Source organism: Vulpes vulpes, chromosome 13 (genome assembly GCF_048418805.1).
Source record: "Vulpes vulpes isolate BD-2025 chromosome 13, VulVul3, whole genome shotgun sequence".
NCBI lineage: Eukaryota > Metazoa > Chordata > Mammalia > Carnivora > Canidae > Vulpes > Vulpes vulpes.
Genome location: NC_132792.1, coordinates 24,304,523 through 24,321,952, shown reverse-complemented (window position 1 = coordinate 24,321,952; position 17,430 = coordinate 24,304,523). Strand labels below are relative to the sequence as shown.

General features: G+C 32.4%; 1 protein-coding gene across 2 annotated transcripts in view; it reads right to left on the bottom strand.

The window, feature by feature from the left end:
• Positions 1-17,430, bottom strand: part of CSMD3 (CUB and Sushi multiple domains 3) — a 1,174,336-nt gene that overhangs the window by 416,917 nt on the left and 739,989 nt on the right. For both annotated transcript variants that reach the window (XM_072734033.1, XM_072734032.1), the window contains 3 exons: positions 12,072-12,254; positions 6,828-7,154; positions 3,702-3,896 (listed from right to left, as the gene is read on the bottom strand). In XM_072734033.1, the coding sequence (XP_072590134.1) occupies positions 3,702-3,896; positions 6,828-7,154; positions 12,072-12,254 (705 nt within the window). The remainder of the gene's footprint in view (positions 1-3,701; positions 3,897-6,827; positions 7,155-12,071; positions 12,255-17,430) is intronic.

The following is a 17,430-nucleotide window of genomic DNA, read 5'->3' as shown; positions in this document are numbered from 1 at the left end:
CTTATTCAAGGACTATGATTGATCAAACATTTCCTTTCACTTTTTTTCAAAGATTTCCTACAGTGTTAGGGTTGAAGATTGGTTGATGCAGGTTGATTACTAATTTGCCAATATGCCTAAATTTCTAGACAATTGCTGTAGATTAGTTGGGCGGGTGTATGTGTGGAGAGAGAAGGCAATCTTTAAAGAGGTTAGGGCTTTGTGTTGTGTTATGAAAACATTTTATCCTGACTCCCTTGCTTTATAAATCCTGATGGAAACAAGCAACTTCCTACTTTCTAATATTAACACACAACAATCCATACATACAAGCAACTTTTAACAATACATTTAATTTTGGATATTTTGTATTAACAGACTAGAATATAAATAGTTATCTGTTTTAATCAGAACATACACATGTACGTATTTCATCCATATAAAATATTTAATGTGATGATAAAGAACATTTTAGCTAAAACATCAAGCCTATATTGAAGGCCTATATTGAACAGTGCCCTAAAAGATAAATTACAACAAATAATAAGCAAGACTTCTCTGTCAAAATATGGAAGGTGTAAAGGACAAAGAAGACAGGCAGAGAGGACTCCCAGACATAGTTCTTTGAGTCAGTGGGAGAGACTGTATAGCAAGTTGGGGAATAGTGGAGGGAGAGGGGGTGATTAAAAACAGATCAACAACAATTAAAGCATAAACACATTAGGGAAGAAAAAGAATAAGCTTTCCTCAGCTAGTCTCAGGCTTTTGTTGTTAACATCTAAGTAGAACTGAGGCAAAACTAAAACTAAAGGAAATCTTTACAAACCTTAATTAGAGTCTCGGAAATTAAACCAGCCAGAGTGAACTATACAGGGGTCGACAGCAGCCTAGTTTATTGGGTGGAAACTGCCTGGCAACATGGCCTGGGATATGACCTGGGATATGGCTGGTGACCTGACAAGTGCCACAGTAAAATCACTTCCAGCCCACTCTGATTCCGCCTTCCCTGTCCCCAACCTCCTTCTCCTCCTCCTCTTCCTCCTCCTTCTGTTCTTCCTCTTCTTTCTTCTTTCTTCTTCTTCTTCTTCTTCTTCTTCTTCTTCTTCTTCTTCTTCTTCTTCTTCTTTCTTCTTCCTCTTTTCCAACCTCATTCTTAGTCATGTTCCCCCTTTGGGGTTAGATCCAGAAATTGGCAGGTGAGCCAAGTGTATGTAACTTCACTCAAACACCCAGAAAATAATACTCTTTTCCTTTGGAAACTTCACAAAGCTCTCTGGAGGATGCCTCAAGAGCCTATTGGCCTGTGCCTAATTAGAGTTTGGAATATTCATTTCACTCATTTTTAAAAGTTAAAAGCCATTCATTTTTCACAGTGAAAAACTTGCTAAAATTGCTCTCAAATTAAGCAGTGATTCATAAAATGATTTGTTGAGGTCAAACTCATTATTTTTACCTTCTCATTCAGCTAGGAAATAAGCAGCCTCTAAGCCAACACCCAGGTTAGGCAGCGGAAGATCCAAACAGCCTCAACAACTCCCTGGAGGTGGTCTCTGTGTCTGTTCACTGAACTGTATACAACAACCAGGGCAGAGGAGGGAGAGGCTCAGATCATGTCACTTCTGAGCTGAAGTGGCTTCCTGCTGGCCACCAGATAATTTTAATCCATTTAGCATTGTTTACAAAGCATGCCATGCTCTGCACCCCACTGGTTAGTCATCAACCCCTGACCCTCTATCCTCCACTCCAGTTCATTCCTTTTGTCTGAAACAAAATTTCTCCCATCTACTTTTCCTTCAAATACTAATGTAGGCTTTTCAGAATGATTCTCCAAATTTGAGTTAGGAACTATGATTAAAGGAATGAATGAGCTCAGGGACAAAGTATAATGGGGAAAAAAATGAACACTACTTTCCATTTTTCTTTCTTTCTTTTCTTTCTTTCTTTCTTTCTTTCTTTCTTTCTTTCTTTCTTTCTTTCTTTCTTCCTTCCTTCTTTCTTTTTTTTTATTTCAGCCCTTTATAATGCAACTCCATTATGTTATGTCTTTATATATATATATATATATATATATATATATATATATATATATATATAATAGTGCAGTCTTAACCATTGCCAGGGTAGCCTCTTACAAAGCCTATAACATCTGAGGTTTGGAAAAGAACAGTGGAGTCATCTGGTTCAGCCCCCTGATAATACAAATGAGAAAGTGATTAGAAAAGGAAGGAGGTGCTAGTTGAAGAGCTACCAGGAAAACATAATTGCATGGTCTGGGTTAGTTCATCATGAGACATTATGAAAATGTTTACCTCAATATAGGGTGGCATTTATAGGTAATGGCTGTATTAGTAAATGAAGTTTGTAATATTTCTGAAAATTATATATTAAATATTCTCAAGTTATCAGCTAGAAATAGAAAGAAAACGGCAAAAAAGCTTTCATTGTCAGTTTGGACACAGGTGAGAAGAAAAATTGGGCAAGTAAGAAAATAAAGAAACTCCTCAAAAAGCATCACCTAATCATTACATGATGATCTGTTAAAAGGTGTTTCATGGCTCTGGTTCATCTATCTATTCCTTAGTAAAACTTCTTCTATATCTTTTTAAATAAAATAGATATGTAATCTCAGGTACTGGAGTAGAAGGAGAAAAGTAGAATTCAGAATGGTAATTCTTATTGTGATAATTCTAAATTGAAGCTTCATACCTCATATAAACATTACTATAGATTCTGAATTGGTACACTATACATGATATATTTTTAGTAGGATCATTCTTTCTTTTTACCAATATAATTTGTGACTTTATATGAGTGTATGTATTTAAGGATATAAACTTTCAAACATTGCTTACACACACACAACAACACATACACACATTACATATGTGCATAAATTGCCCTGAACTTCCTTGACTACAACTTATAGAGCAAATCAAAATTGAAAAAGAAAACGTGTTTAGCAAACTTTGCCCTCAAAAATTACACATTTAAAAAAAAATTACACATTTTAAATAATGGCTGCTTTAGCATACATTGATTTATTGTTATTTCTTTATAGCAATTATTCATTGTTGACATTTTTAAAAAGATCTATTTATTTATTTATTTGAGAGAGAGAGAGAGAGAGCGCGAGTGCTACAGGGAGGGACACAGAGACAGAATCTCAGGCAAACCCATCTCCTCCCCATACACACACAAATACACTGAGCACAGAGCCTGCCATGGGGCTTGATCTCAAAAACCTGAGATCATAACCTGAGCCAAAACTAGGAGTCAGCTGCTTAACCTACTGAGCCACCTAGGTTCCCCATTGTTAAGACATTTTTAAAAATTAAGTATTTATACTGTGAATAGTTAAAATACCATGAAAAAAGGATGACTAGAGTATAAAGTATACTAAACCATAACTCTATAATTAAAAAGAGAATTTGTACATACAGCCAAAGTTTACCATATCTTAATGTATATCTTTTAATAAGAGCTATTTTTTTTAAAGGGGACTTCTAGAAAAAAAAAAGGGGGGGACTTCTAAGAAAGTTTCTAAAAAATTAATTTTAACATGAAACACTAACTGTAATTTAACTACATATGTCTTATGTACAATATTAAATAATATTTTAAGATAAAGATTACAACAGTCCTGCTAAACAATGCATTCCCTGTGATGGTTTCTAGGGCACAATGATGATGGGGTTATAATTTTCACTGGCCATTGCACTTACCTCCACATCTTGGAATGGGTCCACTCCACATTACTTTTCCATCCATAAGGATACATGTAATTGTTTCTGTTCCCTGGGTTTTAATAAATCCTTCTTCACAAATAACCGAAATTGAACTTCCTAATTGAAAGTTGTCTCCAAACCGCCGTGCATTGATTGGTATTCCAGGATCAGGACATTCATTATGTCCAAATGCTTGAGAAGAGCAAACAAAAATATACAAACAATCAGTATGAGAGGGATTCTTATATATTTGGGATGAGAAAAACTGATTTTAAATAAGATTATATTTATTTCTAGAAAAACTTTTATTTAAAAAATTGATGGTTCTCCATTGACATGATCTATTTGCCTATGATGTAAATAAGTGTAATTGTTTTAAAATAGTGTAATTATTTTTAAAGTATTAATTATGTAAAATAGAATTGCTTCTGCTTATTTCTGGAGAGCAGACTTAAGCTATGTAAAAATTTCCAGTGTAAACTGATTAGAATTCTAATTATTCTAAGTACAAAGCATGTTGACCACATCTCATTGCAAACTTTTATTGTGATTCACTCATTGGAATGGAGAGACAGTCTTGTGAGGTTATAGTGAAAGGTTCCAATCTGGTATGAAAGTCTTAACATTTTTTTATAATTTTCCATTAGTCATCTATTTTCTGCTATGTAGGAAAGGGAAAGGGAGCTAACTCTTGCAATTACCATGTTTCAGACAGTGATAGGAGATTTGGAAATGTTATAATCTCATTTAACATTTAGAGCTCTAAAGAGTAATGTGAGATTCAGAGAAAGATAAGTAGCTTGCCTCAGGTCATAGAGATAGGATTGAAATGTATCCTTCAGTCTGGCTTCTCATTTTTTCTCAACAACATATTGTTTCTTGGGTTTTTTGTTTCAGGTCTCAAGAGAATGTGAATTCTTGAGTTCAGGGTCATTTTCTTATTTTATTTTGTGTCTTCTATGATATATTTAGCTTAGCCTTAGCAAGTAGCAGAAGTGCAGGGACAATGTGCTTATTTGAATCTCTCAAGATTATAGATTACATGCACCCTCCAAATTTCTCTCTTTACTCATCTGGATCAACAAATATGCACCATAAATGTGTAAATAAGCATGATATAAATGGAAAAACATTTAAAAATAGCAAAGTCTAAATGTGCAAAACATGGTTTAATGAGTTATTTACAATTATATTCATGCTGCTTAAGTACATCAAGTTATTTGAAATTTTCTCACTAATCATCATTTTCATATTGTTCATAAATTATATATCTTTTATTATTCATTCTCTTCATTTTTAAGTTAAGCAATACAGAAGAATATTAAGGTAACTTCTAATATACCTAAAATATACTTGTAGGTATACTTTTTTCTACTTATTGTTTGTTGTTGTGTTAAAAAAATGAAAAACCTCAATTGATTAAAACTTGTTGTTCCTATATATAATGTCTGATAGGTATTTATTTAGGAAAAATAAAATTTCAGTAGAAAACATTAGTAAGAATTTGCATAAAATAAATTGCATTAAATTATTTACTAGAGAAACAGATCAAGACACAAAGAATCTATTTCCATAATACCCTGAAGGTACCAGAAACATTAAAGTTAAAAATAATATGCATTTAAGACAAAATAAAAATAATAAATAGATAAGTGCATATATATATATATATCTTTATCATATATATATCTTTCATTTTATGTGAAATATTTTTAAGAGGACTTTCAGATAAAGCAACTATTTTATACAGCAGTCTTTGTGACACATGTCACAGCTAATTTAACTTTAATAATGTGCAATTACATGTTGACAACTTCACCACCAGTGACACTTTGAAAAGGCAATAACTGCTTTTTGTTACTAATTGCCAAAGTTCAGCATTGAATGGCGGGGGTGGAGGTGAGGCATGCCATTCTCTTTTCTTTAAAGAGCAGGAAACTATAATCCTATTGTTATATGACACAAATATTAACTCATCAAGTTGGTCAATACCTGACAGAGTGTGGTAGCTTCAGGGAAAAAAAAAACAAGAAAAATCACTAGTATTCTATAGCTTTAGGAAACGTTTGCAAACAGAGGCACTATATGTAAGTGTGTTAACGTACTAAGATATTTTCTCCTTTATGTGATTCATATTTTTACTATATTTATACCATTTCTTCAGAAAAATACAAAGAATATGAGTGATAGACAAGAGTTCAATAACCTCAAAAAAATCTCAAAGCAACATAATAAACACAAGTAAATAAGATGTTAAGGTAATAGTTCAAAAGGTAACTAAACAATGACAGTTAATTCTTATTTAACATTTACTAGGTATCATACACTCTATGCTAAATTATTTACATGCATCATCTAATTTATTCCTTACAGAAACCTAAAATGGTTTTACTGATATGAACAATGAGGCTCATTTATTAAACCTAAAAATGGAGCAAAGCCAAGATTTGAAGTTGCATAGTTTCAGCGCAGAGATGACACTCTTAATCTCTAAAGTACTTTCCCCCATGATGACTTTGCAAAGTCAGCTCAGTGGTCTGCTGTCCCTAAGCTAATGACTGCCTGCTCTGTAATGTTTCAGCCTTGTGAATTTTGTCTTTGGAATTATAATTCTGTGTTGTCATTATTTGTTTAAGGTCCTCCGTTTGTTTATGAATATTTTGTTTTGTTTTGTTTTTTAAGATTTTATTTTTAAGTAACCTCTACTTTCAACATGGGTCTTGAAACTGCAACCTTGAGTCGCATATCAGGTGCCCCGGTTTATGAATATTTTGAAAGAAAGATTTATTTCCTTTAAGTTTGCATACCAATAATGGGTCAAAGTATATGATATACGTTAGGTTTGAACATATGCTTATAGTATTGAATAGAATAAACTAATGTATTGGCTGATATCATAATATTTGAAACATTTTTCCTTAATTTGAGTTCTGTCACAGAGAAATGACACAAGAGGGAATAAAATATGGTTGGAAATTGCGAACTGAATGACTATCCCTAGCAATATTTTATATATATATAGGACTTGTTCAAGCTTCCTTTTCTGTGGAGGAGAGCTGATTTACATGATTCCTTTCTAGCTTTATGTTGTAGAAATACATTATATAGAAAAAATAAACTTACTGTTATAAGTGATGTTAAAGCCACGTCCTGACATTGAGTGGTCTGCCTGAAATTCCAATCGCAGTATATGACTATTACTAGTAAGATGGGAAGGCACCTCAGCCCCAGTAAAGGTTCCAAGAATTGGGGAGTCTGGAGAGTCACCATCTTTAACGGCAAGGAAATCAAACTGGGATTCCAGATCAAAGTCATTAAAAGAAAGATGAATCCGGCTCCCTGGATCAGAGATTATTGTCCAGATGCAGTTTAAATTATTTCCATATCCTTCTGGATAATCAGGAGACAGCACTGTTCCCATTGGTGCAGTAAAATTAGACAGGCAAGGAACTGTTAAAATAAGATTATAAAATACAGTAAAAGTTCAAAAGTAATATTATACCTTATTTTGCCAAATCCTTATTATGCTTTAACCTTATTTACTTACTATACTTATCTTTATTATACCTTTATATCCTTTATATACTTATTATTTCTTTATTCTTATTTTGCCATGACTATGATAATCAATTAGCAGTTTGAAAAAAATAATATTAAACAATGTAAATTATAAAACAGAAAAAATGTTACCATTTTCACATATTAGGAAAGGCAACTGTTACTTTGCATGACTGTATGCTTAAATATGCACAAAATATCATGGGAGTAATAAAGGCAATTTATTTAGACATTTATCATATTTGTATTAGAGTTCTACACAGTTTTGTTTCTGTGCTTAAGAAAGAACAGAGGTGAAACATTTAGAGATTTCCATATAAAGCTATAATGCTCATGAAATGATTGAAGACAAAAAATATTATTTGATTATTAACAAACAGGTATGTTGTAGCACAGATGAAACCTGGGGTGAGGGTGGTAACTAGGTGAGCTTCATTCCTACCATGGCCATGGGATGCTCTCATATTTTAAAACACAGATAAGGAGAAAAATTAGCTTTGTACCAATCACCACTAGTTGTTAACACTGGACAAACTTTCACACCTTAGTTAGATGAAGTCTCTTCCTGCCTCTGGTCCACCCATCCCAGTTTTCTTCTAATTTTTAAAACATCTGGGCTAAATGATCACACAGAACATTTAAGAAGTAGAAAAAGGGTAAAGAACAGAAAAGTAAATGGTCTTATTAAAAAGAGGAAATCATAGTTAAAATAATGATGTATTTTCTTCCAGTGGCTTTCATTACATAATTTTCATTCATATAATTCATATAATTTTGCACCAAATTTAATTTACAAAGGGTATGAACTTTAAGCCTGAAAATATTTTGCTAAATTTCTTTCTAGTAAAGTTGTATTAACTTATTCAGAGCTATAAGGATATATTAGGGAGTATAATACCTCTACCAGCATAAAGTATTATAATCATTTGACCTTCCTTATTTGATAATAAAAATGACATATTATTAATCTGCCCTTCTTTGCTACTTGTAAAGTTGAAGATTTCTCCATTTTCTCTCTTTTTGGAATTTACAGGCTCATGAACTCTGATCACTTAAAATTATGAATGCTTAGTTCAATATTATGATTCACACAATATTCATACACTATTTTGTTAATAATTTTAGTATAAAGAATTTGTTTTGAGTATTAAAAATAATCATTTCTTCTGATTTTTTATATTGCTCTTTAGATCTTTTATTAGCATTCAGAAATTAGACAAATATCTATCTACAGAAACATAAAGATAAAAATATAACTATACCTATGTATAAGATGTGTAAAATATTTAATATATGCCAAAGAATGATAGGAATTATATATAATCAGTTATTTATTACTACATATGTTTAATCTTTATTATTTAAAACATATCATTTCTAACATAAATTTGCTTGTTCTTCTGTATGGAATGATGTGAGGAGTTAAAACCAGCTCTTGGAAACTGATAGCCATTGGGCTGGATCCAGTAAATGTGTTTGGTACAATTTTTTCTTATGCCTGTCAAAAATTTGAAATCAATTTTAAAATTATCCTATTTCACATCTGAGGGGAAAAAATCCAGAGTTCTAACTTCTTTGAGAAAGTTAATGCACTCCAGTCCCCTACTACTTCCATAATGGGTGCATACATATCTAGTCCTATTTCCTCTTCACACTTTTACCTGCTTGCATCCTGGAATCATTTGATTCTATGGCCCTTGATCTAAAGGCAGTATCAGAAAACTCTGTAAATGGAGGAACGGTAAATGCTTTGGCTTTACAAACCACATGGCTTCTTGCAACTACTTAACTCTGTCACTGTAGCAGGACATCAGCCATGTGCAATAGGTAAATGAAAGTACACGGTTATGTTCCAATAAAACTTTATTTACCAAATGAGTCTTCAGGCCAGATTTGTCCCAAAGACCTTACTTGGCTAATCTCTGATCTAAATTACCCCCATTCTAGCAAGGGATGACTGAGAACTATCAGGCTAATTTTTCATCTCAGATGAATAGGTCAATGCCAATGTAATATTCTAAACCCTTAATTATATTAGATGCAGTTTTTAATATAACTTCCTTTGACTCAGTGTTATATTTCTGTGAGTACCACACTAATTTCTGGTAGCAACTCAATATTATACTTTAGTATCCACATAAACACTTTTCTTTTAAAAAATTCTCACATCTATTCTATTGTTGCCTGTTTTTATGTTTTGTTTTGTTTTGTTTTTTGTTTTTTGTTTTTTTTTGCCTAGCTGCATGCCAACACATTCACAAAGAATGTGTGTTCCCAAAGAAAGTATGTCAGGATTTTTATTGAAGTTATTGAAAGCAATTTCTATATAACAACATATTTTATTATTTTATTTTATTTATTTTATTTTATTTTATTTTATTTTATTTTATTAATTTTAAAGATTTTATTTATTTATTCATGAGAGACACACAGAGAGAGAGGGAGGCAGAGACACAGGCAGAGGGAGAAGCAGGCTCCATGCAGGGAGCCTGACATGGGACTCAATCCCTGGTCTCCAGGATCACGCCCTGGGCTGAAGGCAGCACTAAACCGCTGAGCCACCTGGGCTGCCCAACATATTTTATATAATGTCTTCTAATTCAGGAAGATGGCATCTATCTCAATGTTTTTCTCATAAAATTTCCTTTTCTGAATAAATTTGTAATTTTCTATGGGTTTTTTGGATTTATGTAAGAATTATTTCTACATATTTTCTAATTTTATTTTTCTGATAAATTATCTTTTCATTACATTTTCAAATTAGCTATTGTTGGTATATATGAAACTAATAATTGCTACATATTCATCATATAACAAGGTGCAGGTCTTCATTACTTTTAAAATAGTAAAAAAAATTGTTTTATGGGTTTTTCAAGAGTTTGCTGTAGTCACCATTATTTTAAATATTTTATTAAATGGATTCTAGCATCCCTTAAAATGACTTAAAAATAGTTTCATTTTTGATGTGATATACCACATTAATAGATTCTTCAATATTCTTAATTAATAGATTATTCTTCAATATTCTTAATTAATAGATTCTTCAATACAACATTGTCTCCTTGGAGGGACATCCAGAGCTAAAGATCTTCCAAAGAAGACTCTGGAAGTATCACTAAGCTTTAGATAATGCTAATGGGGGCAGCCCGGGTGGCTCAGAGGTTTAGCTCAGCCTTTGGCCCAGGGCGTGGTCCTGGAGTCCCGGCATCGAGTCTCACGAGTCTCACGTGGGGCTTTCTGCATGGAGCCTGTTTCTCCCTCTGCCTGTGTTTCTGCCTCTCTCTCTGTCTCTGTCTCTCAAGAATAAATAAATAAAATCTTAAAAAAAAAAAAAAAAAGAATAGGCACCAAGTCTTTCAATAAAGCTCTTAAAAAACAAAACAAAACAAAACAAAACAAAACAAAACAAAACAAAACAAAACAAAACCAAAGATAATGCTAATGGAATCAAATCAAACTCCCCTAACATTTTCTTCTCTTACAGCAGGAACTTCACAATGATCTTGGTTAGGCATGAGCACTAGCCCTAATAGGAGAGGGTTCTATTGAGGAAGTCTATGCACTCTTCCTCTCCTACATTCCCTGAAGAGCCAGCAGAATATATTTTAAGTAGGGAAATTTCTGCCACATTTGAAAAATGCCCACTTTGCTAAAACCTAAGATTAAGTATCATGGCAATATGTATCCAGATATCATACCGAGAAATAGTAATGCTTGCTTGATATTTTATTCCTTTTTTCCTTTTTAATGATGCAAAAACACATATTAGAAAATTACCTCTTTAAAAGTTCTATTTCCTTAAAAATAAATAAGTAAAAGTTCTATCACTTTTTAAAAATGTTAAATAGTTTAAAAATGTTAAATAAGCAACATTTTGAATAAGGTAAAAATATATTTTGCAGCATGTATTATAATTCAGATGAAATATAGGTCTTGAAAAATGTGACTTTTTAAACCAGTTAAATATTGAAGTAAAGTTTGTGCCTTTGTAGTGAATGAAGGGTTTCACAAATGAAAAACACTGTGAGAGTTGGATACAGATAAAAAAATATTATATTTGAAAATCAGAAAATTATTTTTTATTTTCATGAATATTGGCTTTATATATCACCATTTGTGAACAGCCAAAGCCCAAATGCAAAATTTTCAATATTGTACCCATATTTGGTAAGTTGCATTTGTTGATACTTAACTGAAACTAAAATAAAAATGTATCAATAGATAATACAAATTATAGTTTTGCTGTAGTTAAATTGAAATATTTTAATGTATTTGAAGAAATACATTCTTTTAATACAAGCATACTGTATATCATGAACATTCATGAATTTTTTCTGTGCAATATAAATAAATGGTACATAAGTATGCATTAGTGTGAGCATCTACAAGCAAAAAATAAGTTAATGCATTATACATAGAATATAAGCTTTAAATATTTTAAGTGTTTTTGATTGAAAATAAGCATATACTATCTTGTTAAAATAAATAAATGAGTCTACTAGAATTAGCTCAGATGTATAATTTCCATAAGTATGCTATCTATAAAGTATAAAATGCCACCAATAAAACATTATAAGAACACATGTAATATATACTTTGCAATTACCAAGTGAACTATGTTAACTTTATTTAAATCTTTAATGAAATTTATAATTTGGCATAAGCACACTTGTTAAAGATAGTATCACAAAGTGCTACTCGTTCAAAAATAATTACATGGTTCCAGCTCTTTGCAATTAATTACAAAAGCAATTATATGCAAGGACAGGGTAACATATGCTATCTGAAAGCAAAGCATTTGGTACTCACAGATACAGATGGGTATGTTTGCAGACCATTGGTTATTCTCTTGACAAACAATGGATTTCTCTCCAATTAATTCAAACCCAAACTGGCATTCGAACCTTAAAACATCACGATTAGAAAATCCATCGCCTTCTCTAATTCCATATAAAGGTGTACCAGGATCACCACAACTTTCTTTTTCAATTTCTGCAAAAATAGAAGACACAAGTCACCTTCCAAGGGTTTGGGGCATATGATATCCATGTAACCAGTTTTGTAGATGTACACCTTGCATATCTGAAATATTTCAGAACAAAAATGAGTGTGTTCTCCAACCTTAACTTTTTTCCCTTTTGTTACTCTTATGACTATAATTTGATGACATGATCTTTAGAAAACAATCAATATAGTTCTCTCATTTTGTAGATGGGGAAGCTGAAGTCATTAGAGTATATGTTAGAGGTTGTGCCTAACAGAAAAGTTATGGCAAGATTTAAATTTTCTGTCTGCACTACACACATATACACACAGGTATACGTATGTGTGTATTTTCCCCAAATCCCAAAAACATTTCTTATTTTTGTTATCTGTACATGACACAGTAAATCTGTAGATCATGACCAGGATGTGAGGGTGACATTTTGTGCCTCAATATCCCTACAGCAGTTAGTGAATACCTTTCTCAATGGCTCTGCCACTCTCCCTGACACTTGTTGGTTCAATTATTTCCCCCAATGACACCTGCCAAAAGATGCCTTAGGGCAGAAATCTATTTTGCATTCCAAATTATCCAGATACGTTCCTCCAAAAATGAATTAAAAGGTTGAAACAATTCTCTTAAGAGCATATAAAAGCACTCTTTTAGCTTATATTCAAAGAGACTCCAAATGCCTAGAATCTTCGTTGTGAAGCTATGAATGTCAGTAGTAAATTATTGTGGTGGTTGTCTTGGTTTTTCAGTTGCATGAAATCACATTAATACAGTTGTCTTCAGGCAAACTACAGCAAATAATTAAAATTAAAATTAAGAGACAAAGCTTTGAGATAAAGTTATGGTCTCTATCCTGATATTCCAACAACTACACATTCCTGGTTTTTCTAAAATCTACCAGCACCAATTTGGTGTGGTCTTTCCAATTATTTTCCCATGCTTTCATAACTATGCATAGGCATATATATAATATGGAATATTATAAACACCTGTTATTATGTAAATAAAAACATCCTCTCTACAACTATGTAGTATTGTTTTACATATGTATTATATTTATATTGTAGTATATTGTCATTGTTATTATATAACTTGCTCTTTTTCCAGCCAAACTATAATTTTGGGTTTATTTTTGAATACCCTTGTATTTTTAGCAGAAAACACAGATGGTTATAATGATTTCTTTAATACACTGGATTTGATATTTTCCCTATGCTATACTGACTTTAGTCTACTTAGTTTCCTTTTTTTCTTATGGTATTCCTATCCAGATTTAATATCAGAGAGAGAGAGATTTGTAATTTTGCAACTTTTCACTAGTCTTTAGGCTAGTTTGTATAACAGGAAAACTAGTTCCCTGAGTGTTTGAACTTGCCAAAAAGAATGCTGGCTGAGTCTGGTATAATTTTGAGGTAGATATCTGACTACCATTTAATCTCTTCTAAAATTATTTTTCTACTGAAGATATTTTTGGGGGGGTTAGGGAGGAAGGGGCAATATTGGCTACTTATATATGTTGGAGAAGTGACATTTGCTACTTAAATAGTTTAGTAGTAATAGGATTGTGCTACAGGATTTTTACATATCTCTTCATAAGTATGTCATAAATCTCACTCCTAATGCTATTTACTTGTGATTAGTCTTTCAGTTTTCTTTGCTCATACTTACAAATGGTTCCCAAATTTATCAGTCTACTTCTAAGAACCAACTTTTGCTGATTAATTCTATTGTTTTAATTTTGTTTAAAGATCTTTCCTTTTTATCTTTTATGGATTCCATCTTCAACTCTCTTTTGCATTACTTTGCCAGTATTTTTCTGCCTCTTGGGCTGAAATCTTAGGGTTTTTTTAAATTAGTTTATTTTCAGTTCTTTTTATTTCCAAAAAAACCACAAAAATTGAATCTATAAATTTTCCTCAGAGTTCTGCTCTGATACAGAGAGCTTTCCTTGTTCACTTCTAAATAGTCTGTAATTTCCATTTGATTTCCTCTTTAACTCATAAATAATTTCAAAATGACTTTAAATTTATGGATCAGTGCTATCACATTTTTGTTGATTTCTTTTTTAAAAAAGTATTATGTTTATTTATTCCAGAGAGAGTGTGCATGGGAGCAGGAGAAGGACAGAGGGAGAAGGAGAGAAAATATCAAGCAGATCCTGAGCAAGCAAGGAGCCAGTCCCTGGGCTCCATCTCATGACCTTGAGATTGTGACCTAAGATGAAATCAAGAGCCAGACACTCAACTGACTGAGCCAGGCAGGCATCCTGTTTTTGTTGATTTCTAGTGTTATATTGTATTCAATATAAGTATATTCAGATTTGCAATGGATAAATCACTAAAATATATTCAATCGAACTTGTTGTATTTATCAAATTGAAATTATTTTATGCCCTTAATTATTTTTTGTCTTCCTTCTTTGACAATTTCTAAAAGAACTGTGTTAAACTTCCTAACGGAAATGGATTTTAGCATATTTCCTTGTAGTTGAATCAAGTTCACTTCACATATATGAAACCGCCCTTTAGTCATTCAATTTATTCAACAAATACCTATTTGAATACCTATGATATTATAGATTTGGTTCTGGGTATGTGGGATAAATCAATGAATAAATAGACAATGATTCCTGCTCTCCTGTATCATATATTTCATTGAAAGTTTATGAATAATAAACAAGAAGTAAATAATATCTTATTTTGGAAGGTGATAAATGCTCTAGGGGAAAATATTGAGTGGGAGTAGATGGGCTTACGTGCTAGGCTATGGTGAAATGACATTGTTAGCAGGCTCACAAAATTGTATTACTTTCAAGCCTTGAAACTGAAATTGTTTCTGTTACTGAAAGAACAGATTCTTCTTCATCATAAAATGTCTTTATTTGGCCCTCACTACTGAATGGTACTTGATAAATGAAAGAATTTTAATTCAAAATTATTTTCTATCAGCATTTGAATATGTGTTTCCCCTGATCTTTTATCCATTCAGTGTTTCTGATTACAAATATGATACCAAAGAGATTTTAATTTTCTTATAATGTATCTGTCCCTTGCAATTTCCTTCTCCCTTACCATAAGTTGAGGTATTCTTTTTTAGACTGGCTGTTTTTTTTTGTTTGTTTGTTTGTTTTTTTTTTAATATTTGGTTATTTGAGAGAGAGAGAGAAAGGAGCACATATATTCGACCAGGAGGGGCAGAGGGAGAGGGAGAGAATCTGAAGCAGACTCCATGCTGTGTGAAGAGCCAGAGGTGGGGCTCGGTCCCAAGACCCTGAGATTAGGACCTGAGCTGAAACCAAGAGTTGGGGCTAAACTGACTGTGCCACCCACGTGCCCCTACACTTGCTATTTTTGATGTCACTATCATTTACTTAGGTATTGGTTTTTAATATGTTTATGCTTGGTGCTTCATCGATTCCTTCTATCAAATCACTTGTAACTTTTTTTTAAGTTCTAAGAAATTGTTACCATATTTTCCTTTAAAATATTGTCTCATACTTTTATCTCTAAAAGTCATTTACATTGAATATTGGAATTTAGGGATTTGGCCTTTGTGTTACTCAATCTTTCAAATTCTCAGTTTTGAAATTCTCTATTCTGCATTCTTGAATTTTGAAATTCTCTATTCTGCATATATATATGTAAATATATGTATATATATTCTGATTTACTAATTCACTGTGCATGGTTATCTAATCCCAATTCAACCTATATACTTAAAAATTATGTCATCATTTCTTGAACATTTAATGATTGTTTTACTGTTTCATAACCTCCTATTATTTTTTTCATGGGTTTCTCCCTTTACTTTTGTGAAGATATCTAATAATTCTTTAAAATAATTTTCTTATTCCTCTATTAAATGTTTCCTTGGGTATGAACTGAAGTATATGAAAAGAGCAGCTGCACATTTCAGGAGAACATGGTAAATCATGCCTGTTGTCAAGCCTGTGATGAAGATGCAGGAGGAAATAGTTGAGAGAACAAGATGGCTGGTTTTGAGCAAGTTCTCAAATAAATGTTTTTGTTTGCTTGCTTCTCTGTAACTTTGCAGGTCCTTCAGTCCCCATTCTTCACCTTCAACATCTCCCACCTTCAGACTTACTTCTTCTCATGTCAGAATTGCCTTGTAGTTCTGGGTATAAACTTTCCCCTCTATTGAACCCTTCTGTTGATCTATGGTACAGTCCACTTCTGTGATCTTCATGTTGAGTTGGGGAGCTCTCCCTCTTGACAACTGCACTGGACTCTCCTTCCATATATGAGCATTTGGCTCCGTAGCTGAAATATTTTCCTCTGGGGTCATCGCTGCAGTTTCTCAGGATTGCCAGCAGACTCTTCCCTGGTGGTTTCTAGACCCAATATGTCTGGTAGCTTCCTATGCAGAAGCTATAGCAATAGCCTCTTGTGATGAAAGAGGCTTATGAAATTCTCAGTTTACCTCTATCTTCTGTATATATCTTTACATGTTTATTTATATACTTTTTTTCTTAGTGATTCCTTACAGCCTCATAACAACTGACATTTCCTCTTTCTATGCTTTAGTTTCAGTGAATTTTTTTAAAATATATTTTCTATCACCCTTGGGTTAGGATTGAAAGTAAGTGCTTATTCTACTGTTTTGAAACCATAGTTTTTTGTTTTTGTTTTTGTTTTGTTTTGCTCCTTGATTTTTAAAAATCAAAGACATATTTTCAAATAAATATGTAATTTTGAAGCTGCAGTACTCTCAGACTGAAAAACAACATGCAATAACGACAATAAATTCATACCTATTATATATCACTGCCTTTGAATTTTTTTGAGGTGAAACTGATATCTGAACAAATAATTAATATGTAACAGATGAATGTTACAGTAGAAACAGTCACAAACAATAACTAATAATAGTGGCTATCATTTTTTTGAGCATGGAAACTGTACTGGCACTGTGGAAATCTTTTTTTGAAAACATAAATTATATAATTTAATCCTCATAACAACCCTGTGAAGGAATTGTTATCTCCATTTAGAGATGAGAAAAGTGAGAATCAGAAAAGGTAAGTATGGCTTTAGACTGAATAGTTCCTGCCCCCCCCCCCCATTCATATGTTGAAACCTAATCCCCAATGTGATGGCATTTGGAGATAGAGTATTGGGGAGGTGATTAGGTCAGGAGGATAGAAGCCTCATTT